The following is a 22,321-nucleotide window of genomic DNA, read 5'->3' on the forward strand; positions in this document are numbered from 1 at the left end:
TTTGTGTGAAGTAAGAACATTCAATGCTTCTCCATAAGAAAGATAATGACCAGACACGAATTTTGCACTTTTTCTGCCAGTGACCTTGACCTTGCCCAAATGACCTTTGGTCAAGGTCATGACACACCCTTTGGTCCTTAGCAATATTTGTGTTAAGTTAGAACATTCAATGCTTCTCCATAAGAAAGATAATGACCGGACAAGAATTTTGCACTATTTTCCCAACGACCTTGACCTTGCCCAAATGACCATGGATAAAGGTCAAGACACACCCTTCGGTCATAAGCAATCTTTGTGTGAATTAAGAACTTCCAATGTTTCTCCATAAGAAAGATATGGGCCGGACACAAATTTTGCACTTTTTCTGCCAGTGACCTTGACCTTGCCTCAATGACCTTGGGTCAAGGTCATGACACACCCTTAGGTCATAAGCAATCTTTGTGTGGAGTAAGAACTTCCAATGTTTCTCCATACGAAAGATATGGACCGGACACGAATTTTTGTATTTTTTCTGCCAGTGACCTTGACCGAATGACCTTGGGTCAAGGTCATGACACACCCTTAGATCATAAGCAATCTTTGTGTGAATTAAAAACTTCCAATGTTTCTCAATAAGAAAGATATGGACCGGACACAAATTTTGTATTTTTTCTGCCAGTGACCTTGACCTTGCCCGAATGACCTTGGATCAAGGTCATGACACACCCTTAGGTCATAAGCAATCTTTGTGTGAAGTAAGAACTTCCAATGTTTCTCCATAAGAAAGATATGGACCGGACACGATTGCACAGACAGACGGACGGACAGACGGACGGACAGACGGACAAGGTGATTCCTATATACCCCCCCAAACTTTGTTTGCGGGGGGTATAATGAACAACACATTAATTATTGTTCAATTATCCCCATCAAAAATACAAACAATGATTGAATAAAATGAATAAAGGGAAAAAAATTAATATAGAGTTCACTGATAGACTGACTTTAACTGTGTTTTACAATAGATTCCCAAATTAATGAGGTTGATACAGTAAAACATAGAGTGGGTGATATTGTAGCAGACATTGGTACAAACTTTTCTTTCATAGCTAGAAGCTGGTAATGGGGTATACAGTCCAGACGGAATCTGAGAAGTTTGAAGGCCTCGGACTGCGGCAGCAGCATTAACAGACCGTACAGGGAACGGATCAGGTCCTGATTGTGTTGGACGTCCAACAGCTGCAGGCGTAAATCTGTGGCAGAACATAGCATAATCAGTGATAACATTATCAAGTAATCTCAGCTTAAATCTACATCAGAAAACAGCATCTTTCAGTATGAACTTTAGGCAAAAATATGTGTCAGTGTATGACAGCATTAAACAGGAAGCATAATTCTGTGTCAGTGTATGGCAGCATTAAACAGACAGCATAATTCTGTGTTGGAGTTTTGCAGCATTGATTATGTCAACATCCAACAATTCTAGGCATAAATATGTGTCAAAGTATAGAAGCATTAATCATCAGGTGTTTTTTGTGTCAGGATTTCAGGATCATATGGATACATTAATTAAGACCATGCTAAACGGAAAGGTCTTTGTTTAAATTTGACTGCTTTATGCATAATGACAATTAGGAAACATAATATGAAACATAATGTTAGTTAATTCTTGCCCAAGTATTGCAAACACAGTCATACAAACAAAATCAATTCATCTACTTGTAACTATAAGTTGACTTACATGCAAATATGGGAGATTCAATGAGTTGCACTAGTTTGTCTATTTCCTTTAGAAAGTCCACCGTGATTTCTAGATCCCCACTGAGGACTGTGTTAAGGAGAGATAAAACAAAAAACACATCCTTTTATCTGTGTGTCTTGTGATTGGCATTTACAATTAGTTCTTCAACACCACTAGAACAGGAAATAAATATAAGAATTTAAAATGCTGTCGATTTCATTTGGAGTTGAGATCGACTAAGGATACAAGGTCTGTAGAAGGTCGCTGGCATGGTGATAGTTCTGGGTCAGATAACAGAGGGAGATGGTTGCTATGGGACTGTGACACCAGGACTTGTAGAGACAGCAGAACAGAGCACAGCTCCCCTGTAAAATAGGGCATTGAGCTGTCAACTTGTTCCACTACACAAATGAGATGACAAAATGTTTTTCATTTCATATTCTATATGGATAATAAACTTATCCTATAAAACAACCACTAGTGTCCCCCTCTGACATAAACATCTGCAAGGAGAGGTAGACAGAAAAAATTGAAATGAAAGTCTTACAGAAGAAATGTATCTTCTGACAGAAATATCTATACAGTAAAACACGGTTATAGCGAACACGCTTATAATGAATTGACGCTTACAGCGAAGTGAATTTCATTCCCCAAGTCTCTATTTCATGTTGTAAACTTGGCGGATATAATGAATTACGCTTATAACGAAGTTAAATTGGCCGTCCCTGGGACTTCATTATAAGCGTGTTTTACTGTATACCTCTTATGTGAAAAAATACATACAGCAGACCAACAGATTTCATCTAAAAACCTGTCCCTGACCTGGCATTGAAAAAACTTCATCAGATGAGGACAAACCTGAGTGTCCAGGTTCTTGAGTTGAGTCCTGAGTTCAAACAACTCGGCCGAGGTTAACAGAATAGTGTTCAGGGTTTGGACTATCTTACAGGCGAAGCTCACGTCAGCCTCGTCCACGATGATCTGGGAGAATGACTTAAAGATGTCTTCCGCCGTGAGGAGCTGACACAACTGTCTGAAAATCAGAAGCAAGGAACTACAGAGGTTTTCATTTTGATAGCAATTTGAATTTTGGGCTCTGACATGCAATAAAATAAAATAAATGAATGATATAGATCCTCTAAACAATGATTAAATTTTGAGTTTATTTTAAGTGAGAACCTGAAACATTTGTATAAATCATAACTGTATCAACATTTAGTCATAACACTGATGGAATAGTACCAATTACAATTAAGACTGAAACACATGCACCATTATCTTTGCTTGCTTTTTATTCATGAGAAAAGTAACATTGTATGGCTTTGGAAAAGTAAAATACATATACTATATAAAATAATCTTTAACTAGAATTTTGTTTAGCCTTTTGATGAATAATTTAATCAAGAAGCAACTTAAGCAAATTCAAGATAAAAGATGAGATTATAAAAATTTGAATTTAAGCCACCTAATTATATCTAAAAAGTTTCTAACCTAAAATTCTGATATACACAATATATGTACAGTATATATGATTATAACATTATTACCTGATGATAAAGTAGCCTCTTTCATCTGGCTCCAACAGTTGTCTGTCCTTCTTGAACAGCTCCAGTAAGAAAGCCATAAACTTGGAGAAGTACTCATTGAGTGTTTCCCCGCCCCCGCCCTCGGGCATATCCTTGGTCTTTGTTTTACCCTGACTGGCTGGGGTAGCTGTCTTTGTCTCGAGTCCAGCTGGATTGGAGGAAATCTCAGCCAAGGCTTCAAGGTCCAACAAAACAACCTGTCAAATATAAAGCCTCTACAGTTATACCGGTACTTTTAGCATGTTCTCAGAATCTTCTCTAAATCACAGTGACAATGAATTATTGTACATTTCTATCATTTTTCGTAACATCAGCAAATAGTTACTGGTACATGCTATTAGTAATAATGTAACATTTTTTCAGTACCGATAATGATGTTACATGTTATCAGCAAGAATGTTCCATTAATAATGCTACTTGTTATCAGTTATTATGTATAATCTTATCACTGCCATTTCTGACAATGTCTGTGATGTAGCAAGTTAATAGGGATAATAATATCAGTGACACGTCATCAGTACCTCCTCTGACTCGTCTGACAATGTCTGTGATGTAGCATGTTAATAGTGATAATAATATCAGTAATATGTTATCAGTACCTCCTCTGACTCGTCTGACAATGTCTGTGATGTAGCAAGTTAATAGGGATAATAATATCAGTAATATGTTATCAGTACCTCCTCCGACTTGTCTGACAATGTCTGTGATGTAGCAAGTTAATAGTGATAATAATATCAGTAATTTGTTATTGGTACCTCCTCCGACTCGTCTGACAATGTCTGTGATGTAGCAAGTTAATAGTGATAATAATATCAGTAATTTGTTATTGGTACCTCCTCCGACTCGTCAGACAGTGTCTGTAGCAGCACAGGGAAGAAGGTGTCCACGTTCTGGAAGGTCCGCTTGGGGACCTTGGTCAGCATGTGACCTAGCCACTGCAGGGCTGCGACCTTGGTCCCAAAGTTCCCGCCCTCCAGGATGTGACAGATGACGGATATCACCTCCCCCACGTCCAGCTGACAGGAGCTGTAATCCGACAGAATCAGACATAATCTACATGTATCTAGTGTCAACAGAATCAAACATAAATCTGGTGAAATACACCTGGTGTTTCCTCATGCACATGTCGCGTGCCATGACAGGGCTTAGAGCTCAATTTCCAGGAACCAATATAAGTATCACAAGGTGGACTTTATTCATTTGTCAGGAAATTTGTCAGTCATAAACACTATATACATCCAAATAGAATAATTATAAAAGAATAAAGATTATTACCAGAGACTTGATATGTATCTTGTTTGCCTTAATATTTAGAGGTAAAATTAACTTTTTTATACATCACAAATTTGGTACAATATTGTGCTTATGTATTTGCATATCATCAAAACTGTAAATTCCATAAAATCCACAAAAATGTCCATGAACAGACTGAGAGAGAGAAAGAGAGAGAGAGACTGATTTTTCCATAATAGAAATTTTATTACTTGTATACAATAGCCAATGCTAAGTGATAATGCCTACATGTAGTTATAATTTCAAAACGCGAGCATTAAAAAAAAACCAAATTGACACATTAACCAAGATCTCCCTACCTTGAGAGACCGTTCTGGCCTTCTTCACTTCGTTCCCCCAAACCTTGACCTTTGACCTCATTCACTGTAGGAATGTCATCAATGTCAGATACCAGGTCTTTGAGGGCATCATTCAAGGACTTGGCCGCCTCCGCAACACTTCATAAGGTCAAGGATATTTACTAACATCACTTTGGTATACACATAAACGTTAATATGGTAAAACAATATTAAAGTAAAGAGCCAGGAAAGAAGGATTTCATTGATTTTAATGCAGTTTGTTATATCCTTAAAGTCTATGATACAATTATAAGATAAGGGGGATGAAACTAACTTCACTTAGAGCATGAATTGGTTATAAGCATGTTCGCTATATCTGTGTTTTACTGTTTATCACGATCCTTGATTTTATCTTTCATTTCCAGTAAAAGCAACCTAATTCCCTTATAAAATTACATGCAATTACACGGTATTCTTATTCTCCTGTTTAATGAAGGATACTTCCTCTGTTTGTCTGATGCCCCCTGTAGGTGGGGTAGGACGGCATTAATTATGCCCGGGGTGTACTGAATCATGGTGCGACCTGCTTGACCTATGAACTCTCTTAACCAGGTCATGGCCGTGTACTGAATGAGGTCATCTAAAAGGAGTAAATAATCATAAGCACCTCTCTAAATCTTGTTTCAATTACTTCCTTCTTTAGCATTAATCGTTAAATCTAAATCTCTAAATAAAAGGAAAATCAGGAAATAGTCAGCAAGGACTGATAATGAACATAGGTTAATGGCTCTTTCCTTGTATGCAATACTTGAATGTCATTAAAAATAAAACATCTCATTCAAATGATATTCTATTCGTCTATACATGTATCTCATAAAAATTCCCACTTACCATGACCTGAACAGTAAAAAAATAATAAAGTTCTCTTCAAATATTACTGATGCTGTGAAAGATGAACAAATTTCAGCATGTTCAATTACTTACCCAGACTGAAGCCATTAACAAGAACTTATTCTGACTGTAACAAGGACCTCCCCGGACTTTAATTAACATTGACTAGCTCTAACTTAATTCTTGATTTACCCAAACCTTAACAAGGACCAACCCAGTATGTAGAAATGAGTTAGCTCTGATTTACCCATACTCCAGCCTTGACTTGTATGTACCTGTGCCCAGACTTTGGCATCAATTTACTGACTCTAGCACTGACTTACCTGGACTTCAGCACTATGACTTACCCATACTCTAGCATGTTCTTACCCGGACTGTTGCAGTGAATGATGAGGATGTTTGCCATGCCTTCATATTTGACTCCAGAGTTGCTATTCTTTATACCATTTAGGAATTCAGTTAGGAGGTTCTGACACCTTAAATCCAAAAACAAAACCTATAATTAGCCTGACAGGAATTCCAATTCATACAACAGGAAATTCAAAGGGCAAAAAAACAACCAACATAATCAACGCATGGAAAAAAAAACACAACAAGGAAACTACTTGAACTTTGGATTCACATGAGGGTACTTGTTTAAAACATTAAATCAAATTTGCTAGGAAGCTAATGATATTACTAAAAGTAATTTAAGTAGTAGTAAACATACATTTTGCTTATCTCTGGATTTGAATCTCCCAGGATGTTAAATAACCCATCCAAGAATTCAGGCAGAAGGACTACCATGTTGATGTCTGGCACAGCATCCAGTATAGTTATCTGTAATACACAAAATTCAGTATAGTTATCTGTAATACATAAAATTCAGTATATTTATCTGTAATACATAAAATTCAGTATAGTTATCTGTAATACACAAAATTCAGTATAGTTATCTGTAATACACAAAATTCAGTATATTTATCTGTAATACATAAAATTCAGTATAGTTATCTGTAATACACAAAATTCAGTATAGTTATCTGTAATACACAAAATTCAGTATATTTATCTGTAATACATAAAATTCAGTATAGTTATCTGTAATACACAAAATTCAGTATAGTTATCTGTAATACACAGCATTCAGTATAGTAATCTGTAATACATAGCATCCAGTATAGTTATCTGTAATACAAAGCATCCAGTATAGTTATCTGTAATACACAGAATCCAGTATTGTTATCTGTAATACACAAAATCCAGCATAGTTATCTGTAATACATAGCATCCAGTATAGTTATCTGTAATACAAAGCATCCAGTAAAGTTATCTGTAATACACTAAATCCAGCATAGTTATCTGTAATACACAGAATCCAGTATAGTTATCTGTAATACATAGAATCCAGTATAGTTATCTGTAATACACAGAATCCAGTATAGTTATCTGTAATACATAGAATTCAGCATAGTTATCTGTAATACACAAAATCCAGCATAGTTATCTGTAATACACAGAATCCAGTATAGTTATCTGTAATACACAGAATCCAGCATAGTTATCTGTAATACATAGCATCCAGTATAGTTATCTGTAATACATAGAATCCAGTATAGTTATCTGTAATACACAGAATCCAGTAGAGTTATCTGTAATACACAAAATCCAGCATAGTTATCTGTAATACATAGAATCCAGTATAGTTATCTGTAATACATAGCATCCAGTATAGTTATCTGTAATACATAGAATCCAGTATAGTTATCTGTAATACATAGAATCCAGTATAGTTATCTGTAATACACAGAATCCAGTATAGTTATCTGTAATACACAGAATCCAGTATAGTTATCTGTAATACACAGAATCCAGTATAGTTATCTGCAATACATAGAATTCAGCATAGTTATCTGTAATACATAGAATTCAGTATAGTTATCTGTAATACATAGAATCCAGTATAGTTATCTGTAATACACAGAATCCAGCATAGTTATCTGTAATACATAGAATCCAGTATAGTTATCTGTAATACACAGAATCCAGTATAGTTATCTGAGATACACAGAATTCAGTATAGTTATCTGTAATACACAGAATCCAGTATAGTTATCTGTAATACACAGAATCCAGTATAGATATCTGTAATACACAGAATCCAGTATAGTTATCTGTAATACACAGAATCCAGTATAGTTATCTCTGCTACATAGCATCCAGTATAGTTATCTGTAATACACAGAATCCAGTATAGTTATCTGTAATACATAGCATCCAGTATAGTTATCTGTAATACATAGAATTCAGTATAGTTATCTGTAATACATAGAATCCAGTATAGTTATCTGTAATACATAGAATCGAGTATAGTTATCTGTAATACACAGAATCCAGTATAGTTATCTGTAATACACAAAATCCAGTATAGTTATCTGTAATACACAGAATCCAGTATAGTTATCTGTAATACATAGCATCCAGTATAGTTATCTGTAATACATAGAATCCAGTATAGTTATCTGTAATACACAGAATCCAGTATAGTTATCTGTAATACATAGAATCCAGTATAGTTATCTGTAATACACAGAATCCAGTATAGTTATCTGTATTACACAGAATCCAGTATAGTAATCTGTAATACACAGCATTCAGTATAGTAATCTGTAATACACAGCATTCAGTATAGTTATCTGTAATACAAAGCATCCAGTATAGTTATCTGTAATACAAAGCATCCAGTATAGTTATCTGTAATACACAGAATCCAGTATAGTTATCTGTAATACACAGAATCCAGTATAGTTATCTGTAATACATAGAATCCAGTATAGTTATCTGTAATACATAGCATCCAGTATAGTTATCTGTAATACACAGAATCCAGTATAGTTATCTGTAATACACAGAATCCAGTATAGTTATCTGTAATACACAGAATCCAGCATAGTTATCTGTAATACACAGCATTCAGTATAGTTATCTGTAATACAAAGCATCCAGTATAGTTATCTGTAATACAAAGAATCCAGTATAGTTATCTGTAATACATAGAATCCAGTATAGTAATCTGTTATACACAGCATTCAGTATAGTTATCTGTAATACACAAAATCCAGTATAGTTATCTGTAATACACAGAATCTAGTATAGTTATCTGTAATACATAGAATCCAGTATAGTAATCTGTAATACACAGCATTCAGTATAGTAATCTGTAATACACAGCATTCAGTATAGTTATCTGTAATACAAAGCATCCAGTATAGTTATCTGTAATACAAAGCATCCAGTATAGTTATCTGTAATACACAGAATCCAGTATAGTTATCTGTAATACACAGAATCCAGTATAGTTATCTGTAATACACAAAATTCAGTATAGTTATCTGTAATACACAGCATTCAGTATAGTAATCTGTAATACACAGCATTCAGTATAGTAATCTGTAATACACAGCATTCAGTATCGTTATCTGTAATACAAAGCATCCAGTATAGTTATCTGTAATACAAAGCATCCAGTATAGTTATCTGTAATACACAGAATCCAGTATAGTTATCTGTAATACACAGAATCCAGTATAGTTATCTGTAATACATAGAATCCAGTATAGTTATCTGTAATACATAGAATCCAGCATAGTTATCTGTAATACATAAAATCCAGTATAGTTATCTGTAATACACAAAATCCAGTATAGTTATCTGTAATACACAGAATCCAGTATAGTTATCTGTAATACACAAAATCAAGTTTAGTTATCTGTAATACATAGAATCCAGTATAGTTATCTGTAATACATAGAATCCAGTATAGTTATCTGTAATACAAAGCATCCAGTATAGTTATCTGTAATACATAGAATCCAGTATAGTTATCTGTAATACATAGCATCCAGTATAGTTATCTGTAATACACAGAATCCAGTATAGTTATCTGTAATACACAGAATCCAGTATAGTTATCTGTAATACACAAAATCCAGCATAGTTTTCTGTAATACATAGAATTCAGCATAGTTATCTGTAATAAACAGCATTCAGTATTGTCATCTATAATACACAAAGATTCTGTGTCTACACTGTTAGGCATTCTGAATTGTGTTTAAAGATCACTGCTTTAAAATCCTTGTACAGGACTATATAGAGATATATGTAATGTGTGTGATTACAGTCTATGTATTACCCAGGACACGATGAACTGGCGGGCCTCGGGGTTCTTGGCGTAGATGCGGTCCCTCAGGAGGGGCATGAAGGCCATTAGGTCAAAGGACGGGCTCTCCGTCACAATGTCCTACAAATACAGAGGTTACCACTCATTGAGGATGTTAACATGTACAGTGATACATAAAGTGGAATCAGCTCTACTGCTTGATGTTGATTCTCTTGACATCCAAATACAGGTCAGATTTTCATTGAATACATATTATGTTTCAATACACACAAAAACACAATGACAGTGCTGCCATCAAAATTTTGAGATGGCGGAAATACAGTATAATAACATAGGAACATGAATGAAAGTTAAACATTCAAATATTCAAAATGCTACGAATCTCTTTCATCCAAAACAGAGAGCAGGTGACGCTGTTGAGGTAGTAATTTTCTTTAGATGCTTTCCTTGATAAGATGCTGAGCTTGATTAGATTCTTACCTTGCAGAGGTTCATACCTACATGAGATTCTTACCTTGATTAGATTCTTACCTTATTGATATGCTTACTTTGATCAGCCTGTCCAATAGTTCTAACCTTGATCAGCCTGTCCAGTAGTTCTTACCTTGATCAGCCTGTCCAGTAGTTCTTACCTTGATCAGCCTGTCCAGTAGTTCTTACCTTGATCAGCTTGTCCAATAGTTCTTACCTTGATCAGCCTGTCCAATAGTTCTTACCTTGATCAGCCTGTCCAGTAGTTCTTACTTTGTTCAGCCTGTCCAATAATTCTTACCTTGATCAGCCTGTCCAATAGTTCTTACCTTGATCAGCCTGTCCAGTAGTTCTTACCTTGATCAGCCTGTCCAATAGTTCTTACCTTGATCAGCCTGTCCAGTAGTTCTTACCTTGATCAGCCTGTCCAATAGTTCTTACCTTGATCAGCCTGTCCAGTAGTTCTTACCTTGATCAGCCTGTCCAGTAGTTCTTACCTTAATCAGCCTGTCCATTAGTTCTTACCTTGATCAGCCTGTCCAATAGTTCTTACCTTGATCAGCCTGTCCAATAGTTCTTACCTTGATCAGCCTGTCCAATAGTTCTTACCTTGATCAGCCTGTCCAATAGTTCTTACCTTGATCAGCCTGTCCAATAGTTCTTACCTTGATCAGCCTGTCCAATAGTTCTTACCTTGATCAGCCTGTCCAATAGTTCTTACCTTGATCAGCCTGTCCAATAGTTCTTACCTTGATCAGCCTGTCCAGTAGTTCTTACCTTGATCAGCCTGTCCAGTAGTTCTTACCTTGATCAGCCTGTCCAATAGTTCTTACCTTGATCAGCCTGTCCAATAGTTCTTACCTTGATCAGCCTGTCCATTAGTTCTTACCTTGATCAGCCTGTCCAGTAGTTCTTACCTTGATCAGCCTGTCCATTAGTTCTTACCTTGATCAGCCTGTCCAATAGTTCTTACCTTGATCAGCCTGTCCAATAGTTCTTACCTTGATCAGCCTGTCCAATAGTTCTTACCTTGATCAGCCTGTCCAATAGTTCTTACCTTGATCAGCCTGTCCAATAGTTCTTACCTTGATCAGCCTGTCCAATAGTTCTTACCTTGATCAGCCTGTCCAATAGTTCTTACCTTGATCAGCCTGTCCAGTAGTTCTTACCTTGATCAGTCTGTCCAGTAGTTCTTACCTTGATCAGCCTGTTCAGTAGTTCTTACCTTGATCAGCCTGTCCAATAGTTCTTACCTTGATCAGCCTGTCCAGTAGTTCTTACCTTGATCAGTCTGTCCAGTAGTTCTTACCTTGATCAGCCTGTTCAATAGTTCTTACCTTGATCAGCCTGTCCATTAGTTCTTACCTTGATCAGCCTGTCCAATAGTTCTTACCTTGATCAGCCTGTCCAATAGTTCTTACCTTGATCAGCCTGTCCAATAGTTCTTACCTTGATCAGCCTGTCCAATAGTTCTTACCTTGATCAGCCTGTCCAATAGTTCTTACCTTGATCAGCCTGTCCAATAGTTCTTACCTTGATCAGTCTGTCCAGTAGTTCTTACCTTGATCAGCCTGTTCAATAGTTCTTACCTTGATCAGCCTGTCCAATAGTTCTTACCTTGATCAGCCTGTCCAGTAGTTCTTACCTTGATCAGCCTGTCCAGTAGTTCTTACCTTGATCAGCCTGTTCAATAGTTCTTACCTTGATCAGCCTGTCCAATAGTTCTTACCTTGATCAGCCTATCCAATAGTTCTTACCTTGATCAGCCTGTCCAATAGTTCTTACCTTGATCAGCCTGTCCAATAGTTCTTACCTTGATCAGCCTGTCCAGTAGTTCTTACCTTGATCAACCTGTCCAATAGTTCTTACCTTGATCAGCCTGTCCAATAGTTCTTACCTTGATCAGCCTGTCCAATAGTTCTTACCTTGATCAGCCTGTCCAGTAGTTCTTACCTTGATCAACCTGTCCAATAGTTCTTACCTTGATCAGCCTGTCCAATAGTTCTGTTCCATTCTTCACATTCTGGTCTGTGTCTGATGTCAACTACAACATTCATTATACCAAACTCACAGTCTTACATCATGAAGAACAAGTGTAACTTACTAAATTCTGTTTATGATTAACTTCAGTTCTTAAGGAAAATATAGAGCAGTCTTATTTTTTATATCTATTGTTTGTTTAACACCCCCTCCCCACCCCCCACGAAAAATGACCACAAAACTCAAGAACATTTGAAGAATCTATAATAAAGGAATTACATGCTCTCTCTCTCTCTCTCTCTCTCTCTCTCTCTCTCTCTCTCTCTCTCTCTCTCTCTCTCTCTCTCTCTCTCTCTCTCTCTCTCTCTCTCTCTCAGACAGGGCACAAACTTTGATGTAACAGGTTGCTCTCTACCTTACTAATTCCAACAAAAATCTCGTTGAAGTAGGGCAGCACAAACCCGCGGCAGACCTTGACAATGTTGTACAGAGCCTCACAAGCATAGTACCGCACTCGACTGTCTGCATCGTGGAATGAGGACAGCACGGGTTGGACTAGTTCCCTCACGTAGTGCTGAGATTCCTACATAACAGCAGAATCAAATAATGAAATTAAGCTGGAAGTGCATACAATTCACGAGATATGTGTATGTACCAGATAACATAAAATTGCATTATTTGTTAGGGATATTTAGCTGAATCAAATATTGAACAAAGTTTCCCAAAGTCAATCCTTCTTTTAATGTCACCTATCAAAGGAGGCTGTCCTTTAAAAAAAACAACAAATACTAATGAATCTATATTATAATAAAATTACACTTTTCGTTTGCCTTTACTTTTGTTAACTGAAAAACTGCGCTCTGTAAGAATATAATACATGGAATATACAGTAAAACACGCTAATAATGAAGTCCCAGGGACGGACAATTTTACTTCGATATAAGCGTAATTCGTTATATCCGTCAAGTTTACAACATGAAATAAAGTCACAGGGAATGAAAATCACTTCGCTGTAAGCGTCAATTCATTATAAGCGTGTTCGCTATAACCGTGTTTTACTGTATTTGGAATACACACTAAAGTTGTTTTTACAAATGCAAGAATAAATCATTAAACAATTACTAGAACCCTACCTCTTTTAGAAATATTCACAGTTTTTCATTAATATCAAACAAACAAAAATTCATTTCCTTAAATTTATCATGCACTTTTTCCTCCCTCTCTCATACTTTTAGTTTTCTTATTTTTCAATGACTTCAAAAGAAAAATAAATTAAGGACAGCTGTATTACTTCACTGCCTTGAACTCTGACCTTTCCGAGCCCAATCGCGGTAGCTGCCAAACCGATGGCTCCACCTTTCCTGGCATTGGGGTGATTAGACAGGGCAAAGTCCTCTCCCAGAACCTTTAGAATCCTTCGGATCTTGACAGGGTCATTGGCAATCACAAATTCTTTCACTAACCTTGAAAATCAAATTTAAATAGTGTAACAACATCTGAAACAAAATTATAACCTTTTATTTGAATTTCTCCCACATGTGTAGCTCTAAAAGTGTGCAAAATGATAACTATATGTATAAGTTATACATGTGCTAATAAAAGTATTCTAATTCAAAAAAGATTTGAAAGCATCATTCCAGTATATTACTGGTAATAATTGTTGAATAAAATATACAGTTTCAATCAGATTTATATATAGAACTCATAGGATGTAAGTAAAGTAACAAAACAGGTTCTTACTCTCATTATGATATTATCCCTTGAGAAAAATTATGAAGCAGTTCTTAGTTACATGTTACATGCACATGATTGAAGAAAGAAATTGATATTACAAGTAATAACCAATGAACTTGAATATTGCATTAAAAAATAAGGAATCGTTCTTTAAGTATTATGAGGTAATAATTTCGGTCGGGACATGATCAAATCCAATAAAGCCTGAAGGGCTTTATGAAAGATTTTATCACACCCCGACCGAAATTATCCCTTCATAATACTCAAAAGAATGATTCCTTATTATGTATATTTATATTATTTTCAGCCATTGTACGATTTAAAATTTAAAGATTAATATGCAAACCCCGCTGGCACCCCAATTATACATCATTTGAAGTTAATGGACTGTATAGTTCAAAATCAATATGTAGTGTTATCACAGGCAAAGACACTGAAAGACGTAATATTTCAAAATAGCTATCTTCATTGACAAGTTCACTTTTGAAATTGGTTCCATTCTCCTCATAACCCTAACTGGGATTTAGTTTCAATTTGAAATAGGGTAATTTAACCATGCATTGGACACATACCTTGGATCGGACAACTTTGGTTAAAAACATACAAATAAATGTGCAAGCGCTCATGTGTATTTTGTATATCCCTGAATTAGAACTAATGAACTTTATCTGACATTCACATTGTCAAAGAAATAGCAATATAGGCATCGTAGAATGATGTAAAATATGCCATCATTGAAAATTTACTTACGAAGTTTAATCACAAAACATTTTTGAATATTGTGCAAAAATTGATTGTGAATTAGTGAAAATGCAATCTTTACCTAAAATAATAAGAAAGAAGTAAGTTATGAAACAAAATATGATGAAAATAAGTCTAAGAAATTTAAACAATTAATGTCAAGGTCATTTTTGCTCCATATATTCATTTCACCATGGATCAAATTTCTGCATGTAACCATGCATATTGGACAGTTTTCAATGCATGATTTCTTCTAATAATTAAAATGATAGGTGCCCATTTCTTGTAATATACTTTAAATGTGAAATAAAATTCAAATTTTAAAATAATAGATACAAACATTTTCCTTAGACCACTTAAAATTCGAGTTTTACGGACACAGCCTTCCTGTAGTAGATGGCACGACAAGGAACCCCTCATGATAAATATTCCTTTAAACAGTTCTAAGCAATAGTCAAAATTCCTGACTGTAGATTCAAGGATTTATATTAAAAGAAATCTAAATACCTGGTAGCAATTGAATAAGTTTATTTTTCTGAACCTTTGTATTTTTGCATTAAAACAAAAAAATGTTGTTATTATTAATCTCTACTATATAGCTGTCTGATGCTTGGTAAATATTGGCCGAGACATGGTGAAATAGTTCAACACTTCATTAATTTGCTTTATTTTCTACATTTTTAACATTTTTACTATTGTTTCTCCAAAAACTAAGCAAGGGGAAAACCAGTAACTTTTAAAACAAGTTTTATTCATATTTGGACGATATTTGATGGGTGTCAACGCGGGGGTGTTAAGGAAGCATATGGGCAATATGCCGTCTTATTTTGACTGTTGTATTCAAAATCGTGAAATTAGATAATTATTTTGAAAAAGATCAAAAACTTAGTATTATCCTTTAAAATAGATGTCAGTGCAATAAAATCGGGTAGTACATCACTGCCACATTGGTGCATTATCACGTGACAACTATAAATAGCTTACGTATATTCCTTAACATAAAATGAGATAGAACAACACTACCCCGCGGTTTCCAAAATAAAATAAACATACCAAGTGAAGGCAAACCATTTCAGTTTAATCAAAACCGCTGCTAGAATCCTATGTTTTTCCTTTTTAAAAAGTTATTCATCCGGTTCTCGTAAAACCTTCCCAAGTTTTATAAAGTTTGCACGGAAAACGGCAAATTGCATTAAAACAACACACAACATGGGATTCTAGCAGCACTTTTCAATTTAAGCATTGATCAAACTAACGATACGTATAAAATTTCAAGTTCAATATACACGGGGTAGTGTTGTTCTAGTCGGATTTTTATATCGTAAACAACGACAGAGGAAAGCCTGGCCGAGAAATAAAATAAAATTTACATACCTTTTAGCGAATGATTGATAAAACTAACATCTCCCCCATTATTCTTATGTTCAATTCTCAATAAATCAAACCACAATACTTTATTAGAGTTCTTAGATTAGTTATATTTTGAATATGTTTACAATGCTTTCCGATCAAATCACACGACATTCAACTTTTAGTCATGACGTCATCAATGTGTAAATCTACGTAATACAAACTAATTTCTGGCAAAAATTGTCTTCAGTATTTTTATTTGTTTTTGGTCTACGTTTCGTTGCTCATATATTTGAATATGTATATAATAACTAAGATTTGTGATATCACGGAATTACATGTAACTCAGATATCATATGCTTCCTTAACACCCCCGCGAATGGGATGATTTTCCTTTGTATATGGTAAAATGTATTATCATTGTAAATATAGCAAACACACTTGCATCCATGAATCAGTATATAACCAAAGCTCATGTTTGGTACAGAAACATAGTGAAAATAGCGACCTTGAACTGTGATGACGCTTACCTCTCGACTTCTAAAGCTCCTGTCTTCCTTTTTTCGTACAGTTTATCATTTAAGTTTCGAACACACTGAGGACTAAGTGGTGCATATTCTTTGTCGTTCATATTTAATCAATTTTGTAGTCATTTTATTTAGGCCTCGGTTACACCGCCAAATTATCTGGGCGCAGCCATCTTGCGTGTCACGTGAATAGAATGTCTTGTGCTTACAACAATTTATGTCGTGTAAAAATAGTACAACAAAATATTTCAGCATTAAATTTCAAATGTATAACTTTTTGAAATTAATAAGAACTGTTTGCGATCAGAAAATGATAATTTAACTAATATTTGCTGGAATTCTTCTCTATTTTGCGCGGATATGAATGGCATATGCGGCCTTGAAAACTGTCTGCTTTTGACAGAAAACAGCTGAGATGTTTTACATGTAAATTTAAATCGTCGCTACAAATAGACAGTTTCTTTATGGTGCACATCTATTCTTTCATTCAGAGAAGACCCCAATTTTCTCCTGATTATGACCGATACCGGTTGAACAATTATCTCTTACAAGAGTTGTCTTTATTGGATGCAGCAGATCAAAGATGGAGAGAGGCTGCGGCGACAGAGAGGAGAAATTGACAAAACAGTCACGGGAGGCCGCATCAGGCTCATCGTCCATCACAAACCCCAACTACTGCGGGCCGGAGGACGAGGATAGCCCGGGGGTCAGGGTTCAACAGATGCAGTGTGTGAATGAGGGCAGCATGGTGATAGTGTATTGTAACACAGACTACCTGTTCTCTTGTAGCGGGGCCATCAGGCTGCTTCAAGTGGTACATACTTTGATCATGTGTTTTTGTTGTTGTTTGGGTTTTTTTTTTGGTTTTTTTTTGGGGGGTGGGTGGGGTGGGGGGGGGGGGGTCGCATCTGTATTTTTTATTCAGATCTTGAGCATCATAATAAAGATAAGTATGAGGCTTTGAATAGATTGTACTAAACGTTAGCATTGTGTTTATTCTAAAATTTGTTTTAAAGACTAAAATTTAACCTTAATTTAGAATGAAATACTTACAGAATTTTAAAATATCAGATAAAGACATGATTGACACGTACATCATGCAGGGATAATCATGGAAGCTTATTGACTGCAGCAAGATCAAACGCAGCTTTAAATATTGACAAATTAAATAATGTATGCAGGGTTATTTTTCCCCATGCTATTAAAAAATTGCTTTGAATTCACCGTCTTTTATTGACCATTGATAAATGATATATTGATAAATATATAGAATAACAGAAAAAAAAATAATAAATGGAGTGGGTAGTCTAGATGACAAAGTGGATGTTCCCAGTACAAAATAAGAAAATAGCTGTAGATCATATTACATGTAATAGAATATAAACACTAACAATAAAACAAGAAGCACTTTGGATAAAATGTAGAATAAATCATAATAATTGTTTATTTACAGTATAGTTTTGTTGGTTTCAGGTGTTGCATAAAGGTATTGTTTTATTATCACAATGACATTGATTTACATCCCGTTTTCCTTCATGCATTCCAATGATTTGATATCCCTGGCTTCAATTACACATCTCTACAATTAAATAATAAATAAATTTACTCATTTAAGACAATCTGAATCACAGCTATGTGATAATTAATCTCTACCAAAGCTATGTAATAACATTTACCAAAGCTTTGTGATAATTCTGTTCCCTGTTAATCCCTTAACTCCTGTCACCCTGATATTCTCTACCAATGGTATGTGATAATATCTACCAAAGCTATGTGATAATATCTACCAAAGCTTTGTGATAATTCTGTTCCCTGTTAATCCCTTAACTCCTGTCACCCTGATATTCTCTACCAATGGTATGTGATAATATCTACCAAAGCTATATGGGATAATATCTACCATAGCTTTGTGATAATTCTGTTCCTTGTTAATCCCTTAGCTCCAATGCTATGTGATAATCTCTATGCTATGTGATAATCTCTACGCTATGTGACAATAATTTTCCCCTGGTTAATTTCCTAGCTCCTGTCACTGTGCTGTTTGTTGAGTGTGGTGACCTGTGACGGACCGGATGGAGGGGACTTCCTGTCCCTCCCCAAGAGCTGGCCACTACGCCTCCTGGTGTTTGTAATCGTCTGGACCTCCCTCACTGGCCTCTGTCTGTGGGGGGTGAGGGTGACTGGAGCGGACCAGATGCTGCCCATTAGTTGGTGGCTTTTGGTATAGTCTCTTTTCAAAATTATTCTTTGAGTTTTAAAAAAGATTAGGAGGCAAAGGTATGAACATACAGGCTAACCAATATTTCATAAAGAAATGTTAATATATTGCTTTATGCAAATGAGTAAATGTGAAATGTTTACTATGCATGCCAACTGAAATGTTCCAAAACTAATGTATATTCTGTTCTTAAACTGTCTTATATAAAGTAATCTTTTTAGCATCTATACAACAAAAATCTTAGTTAAATATTCCGATAATCTTCTGAAATTTTTGTATGAAGTGATACCATAGATTCCAATAGAATACAAAAAAATAATGGGAATTTTTATCCTGATTATTGAATATTCTGATATTAAGACTGCTACTTTCAGTGCATTTGTTGATGGTGTCATCAAACAATTTCTTTTCATTTGCAGGACTTCATTCTGTATTCCATTTTTTCACTCTCATACCTCATCTCTACATCTCTCCTTGCCAATTACATTGAACATCTGAAACTGATAGAAAACAGCCTGCCAGGAGACTTGATCACAAAATTTCTCATATCTGTTGTAAGTACTGGTAAAATTAAAAGCGATGAAATAAATGTGCATATTGAAAATAGATTTTATGTAGTGAGTACTGGTTGAATTTAAAATTAAGAAGCTAAGTGATGAATTTCAAATATGTTTTCTAAAGAAATATTTGTTTAGTTGTATTAATTTTGGGGGGCGGGGGCAATGAAATGATTTTTTTACCTACAACACTCGTTTGATTTTTTAAGCAAAGTGAGTGTTACTGTATTGCGAGCTTGCTCCTGTTTTCCAGGTATTGGGGTACCTCTGTGTTCTCCTGTACGGGCTGACTGCTCTTGTTGGATACAGAAGGTGGAGGATTCAGTGTCACTTGTTTAAAAGAAGGAAACTTTTGGAGTCTGAAGATTTTCTGGAAGTCTTGTAACTGTTCGCATCAAGGGGGAACAAACTGAGATTATTCATAAAATTGACAAATATTGTGTTATACCATTCAGTACAACATTACACAGTACAACGATAAATCCGTGTAGACATTGTTTAAGTTATCTCCCTTCTGCAATATCTTGTTATTCTTTTGAAGTGGTTTGGGCTTGATAGTCACTGACAGGATACCTGTTCAAACCCTCTGTGGTCATCTGATGATCCGTATGTACACCCATCATAGTAAACTCATATTTCAAAACTCTGCATTTTGAACACATGTAAATATAATATTTTTTCAATTTTCTGTTTTAAGAATACATTGTACAGCTTATTGCATCTTTCCGTGCCATTACCCCATTTTCATGCATTACCCTCATTTTATTTTAAAAATGTGTTATTAGGTCACGTGAACGAAGGTTCAGTGAAGCTTTTCTGATTTTCTGTTGTCCAGTGTCTTTCTGAGCTTCTTTAAACTATTCACATTTTGGCTCATGATCTTCCCTGGAACCTGGGTGTTTCAACAAAATTTGGCACAAATCATTGCAAGGTGAAAGGAATTTTGAATTTTCAAAATTAAGTGCCACATCTTTTTCCAGGGCAGATGATGATAATTACTGGTAAATAGTATTCCTGTCTTAATAAAATTCATTCTCTAAAGAATCAGCGCACTACAAATACCAATAGTTGAGTATCAGAAACAGATCTTAATGCATTAATTGCCTCTGTACAAATCGAACTCTCTTCAAATCAAGCCTTGGGTTAACCTCGCTAGCAAGAGCTAGACTAGAAATCTGCCACAACACTAACGCTTCCACATTCACCAAAAAAAAAATAGTTTCTAAAACTTCCAACAAATAGTGGGGCCACAGGAGGGATGCTATTTAAGGTTCAACATTGAAATATATCTTCTCATGAACTAAAATGCTTACAGTTTGTAATATTGTTATACCAACATCACATTGTAGTACATACTATATTATAACCATGACCCCAGACAAACACAGGGATCTATGCTTAGTGGTCAATTACCATCAAATCTACCCAAAATTTTCATTCATCTTTCCTGAGCTCATGGTTTAAAATATAAAATTTGGAAATGGGTCCTAAAATTCATTAAACTGATATGCTACTCAAGTAAGCAATATGGCCATCGGCCACAATATTTGGTCTATGTTGTATACCACACATTTTGAGTTTGAACTAAACTTGATCTCAGTTAAATGTACTGATTGCTTCTATCCATTGTCCTCACTCTAACATGTTTCATTCAATCTCCCTTATGTATAGTCATCCTATTAATTGTAATGTCCCAAAAGCCTTTTCATGTTGTTTTCATTGGTGCTTTATTTTAATGGTGCAATAATTGGAAAAAAAAGAAATGATATTATTCATTTTACCATTCTATTTTTTATTGATGTTTACTAGTATCTTGCTGAACAAGTTTTTTTTTCACTCCCTTACTATATGACTGTAAAAGGAATAAAAAGATTTAAAATTCCCAAGGATTTGGGCATACTCACTTATTTCGTTATATTTTCCAGTTTCCTTTTATATTAAAAAAACTGGCTTTATCCCTTTGAAATCCCATTGACCTTTCGTTGATAATCCAGTTATTGTTGAATTAACATTTATGTTAATATGCTCTTCCTTGCTTTCAAGAGCTTTGTCCTACTTATTGTAATGTGATACAAATATATATATATATATGAACTAATATCATATTTGATAAAGTGTTGTTTGTACACATGGAATATTATATGTTTTCCATGTACATAAGGCCATATAAGTGCCATTTTAGCAATGTACTCAACACTTAAAGCTTAATGTTTTTTTAAGAAAATGCATGTGCTCTGTGGCCTTAAGAACAAGGTCAAGGTCACAATTATCTTTTACACATGGCCTTAAGTACAAGGTCAAGGTTTTAGTAACCTTTTACACATATTTAAAACAATGACAAAAAAACACTCCTCCTGTAGTGCACTGATGATCAAAATTACAAACAACACAACTTGTCATGAACCCATATAGAGGTCAAGGTCATTGCTCCTGTTGAGTTTACTAGTTTATCTAGCTGTATGCTACATCTTAATGTACATGTCTGGAAAAATTTAGGAACTTCTTATTAAGGGACTAAGCAGAGTGATTTAAAAGGTTGAGATCCATGCCATGGGTCAAGGTCGCAAAATATTTAGTAAGATAATGCTCTAACTGTTGCTGTATTAGATCTCTGAATCATAAGTCATTGGTTTATTTCTTCATCTGTTGATATACATTTATTTCATACAGAATCTCATTTTATCTCATTTATTAGGATTAAGTTAGGCTCTATCTTAACAACATTGTAATTTGTTTACATGTATTAAAATGGGAATTTATTTGGTACATCTCTATATCAATTGGTATTTTATTTTTTATGTATTTTTTCATGTACA

General features: G+C 35.0%; 2 protein-coding genes and 1 long non-coding RNA gene across 4 annotated transcripts in view; 1 reads left to right on the forward strand and 2 right to left on the reverse strand.

Annotated features, from left to right (window-relative positions):
* Window positions 1–16,934, reverse strand: part of LOC105336553 (protein VAC14 homolog) — a 34,256-nt gene extending 17,322 nt beyond the window's left edge. Inside the window, exons 1-15 of one of the 2 annotated variants that reach the window (XM_066080617.1) lie at window positions 16,734–16,934; window positions 13,691–13,841; window positions 12,794–12,961; window positions 12,380–12,442; window positions 9,940–10,047; window positions 6,478–6,587; window positions 6,138–6,244; window positions 5,379–5,517; window positions 4,899–5,036; window positions 4,140–4,332; window positions 3,268–3,503; window positions 2,579–2,753; window positions 1,967–2,085; window positions 1,721–1,800; window positions 1,076–1,232 (exon numbers count right to left, since the gene is read on the reverse strand). In XM_066080617.1, coding sequence (XP_065936689.1) covers window positions 1,076–1,232; window positions 1,721–1,800; window positions 1,967–2,085; window positions 2,579–2,753; window positions 3,268–3,503; window positions 4,140–4,332; window positions 4,899–5,036; window positions 5,379–5,517; window positions 6,138–6,244; window positions 6,478–6,587; window positions 9,940–10,047; window positions 12,380–12,442; window positions 12,794–12,961; window positions 13,691–13,841; window positions 16,734–16,834 — 2,045 coding nt within the window. In that variant the 5' untranslated portion in view covers window positions 16,835–16,934. The remainder of the gene's footprint in view (window positions 1–1,075; window positions 1,233–1,720; window positions 1,801–1,966; window positions 2,086–2,578; window positions 2,754–3,267; window positions 3,504–4,139; window positions 4,333–4,898; window positions 5,037–5,378; window positions 5,518–6,137; window positions 6,245–6,477; window positions 6,588–9,939; window positions 10,048–12,379; window positions 12,443–12,793; window positions 12,962–13,690; window positions 13,842–16,733) is intronic. The other variant, XM_066080616.1, reaches the window with a different exon arrangement.
* A 168-nt stretch (window positions 16,935–17,102) lies between these two features.
* Window positions 17,103–21,437, forward strand: LOC105336509 (uncharacterized). Its single transcript, XM_011440854.4, has 4 exons — window positions 17,103–17,544; window positions 18,754–18,951; window positions 19,368–19,502; window positions 19,759–21,437. Exons 1-4 carry the CDS (start codon window positions 17,314–17,316, stop codon window positions 19,888–19,890), a joined length of 696 nt encoding a protein of 231 aa, XP_011439156.3. The 5' UTR covers window positions 17,103–17,313; the 3' UTR covers window positions 19,891–21,437.
* LOC136274167 (uncharacterized) lies at window positions 18,082–18,758 on the reverse strand. The gene is made up of 2 exons (XR_010712481.1): window positions 18,407–18,758; window positions 18,082–18,309 (listed from the first exon to the last, which is right to left on the reverse strand). It is a non-coding gene; the product is annotated as an uncharacterized lncRNA (long non-coding RNA).
* Window positions 21,438–22,321: the final 884 nt, after the last annotated feature.

This window comes from Magallana gigas, chromosome 3 (genome assembly GCF_963853765.1).
Source record: "Magallana gigas chromosome 3, xbMagGiga1.1, whole genome shotgun sequence".
In the NCBI taxonomy this organism is placed as follows: Eukaryota; Metazoa; Mollusca; class Bivalvia; order Ostreida; family Ostreidae; genus Magallana; species Magallana gigas.

Bases quoted from the DNA above. Each gene is read 5' to 3' on its own strand.
- LOC105336509 (XM_011440854.4), top strand. From the start codon at position 17,314: ATGGAGAGAGGCTGCGGCGACAGAGAGGAGAAATTGACAAAACAGTCA. The intron at 17,545-18,753 runs GTACATACTTTG...TTAATTTCCTAG, and splicing joins CCATCAGGCTGCTTCAAGTG to CTCCTGTCACTGTGCTGTTT. The intron at 19,503-19,758 runs GTAAGTACTGGT...CCTGTTTTCCAG, and splicing joins CAAAATTTCTCATATCTGTT to GTATTGGGGTACCTCTGTGT.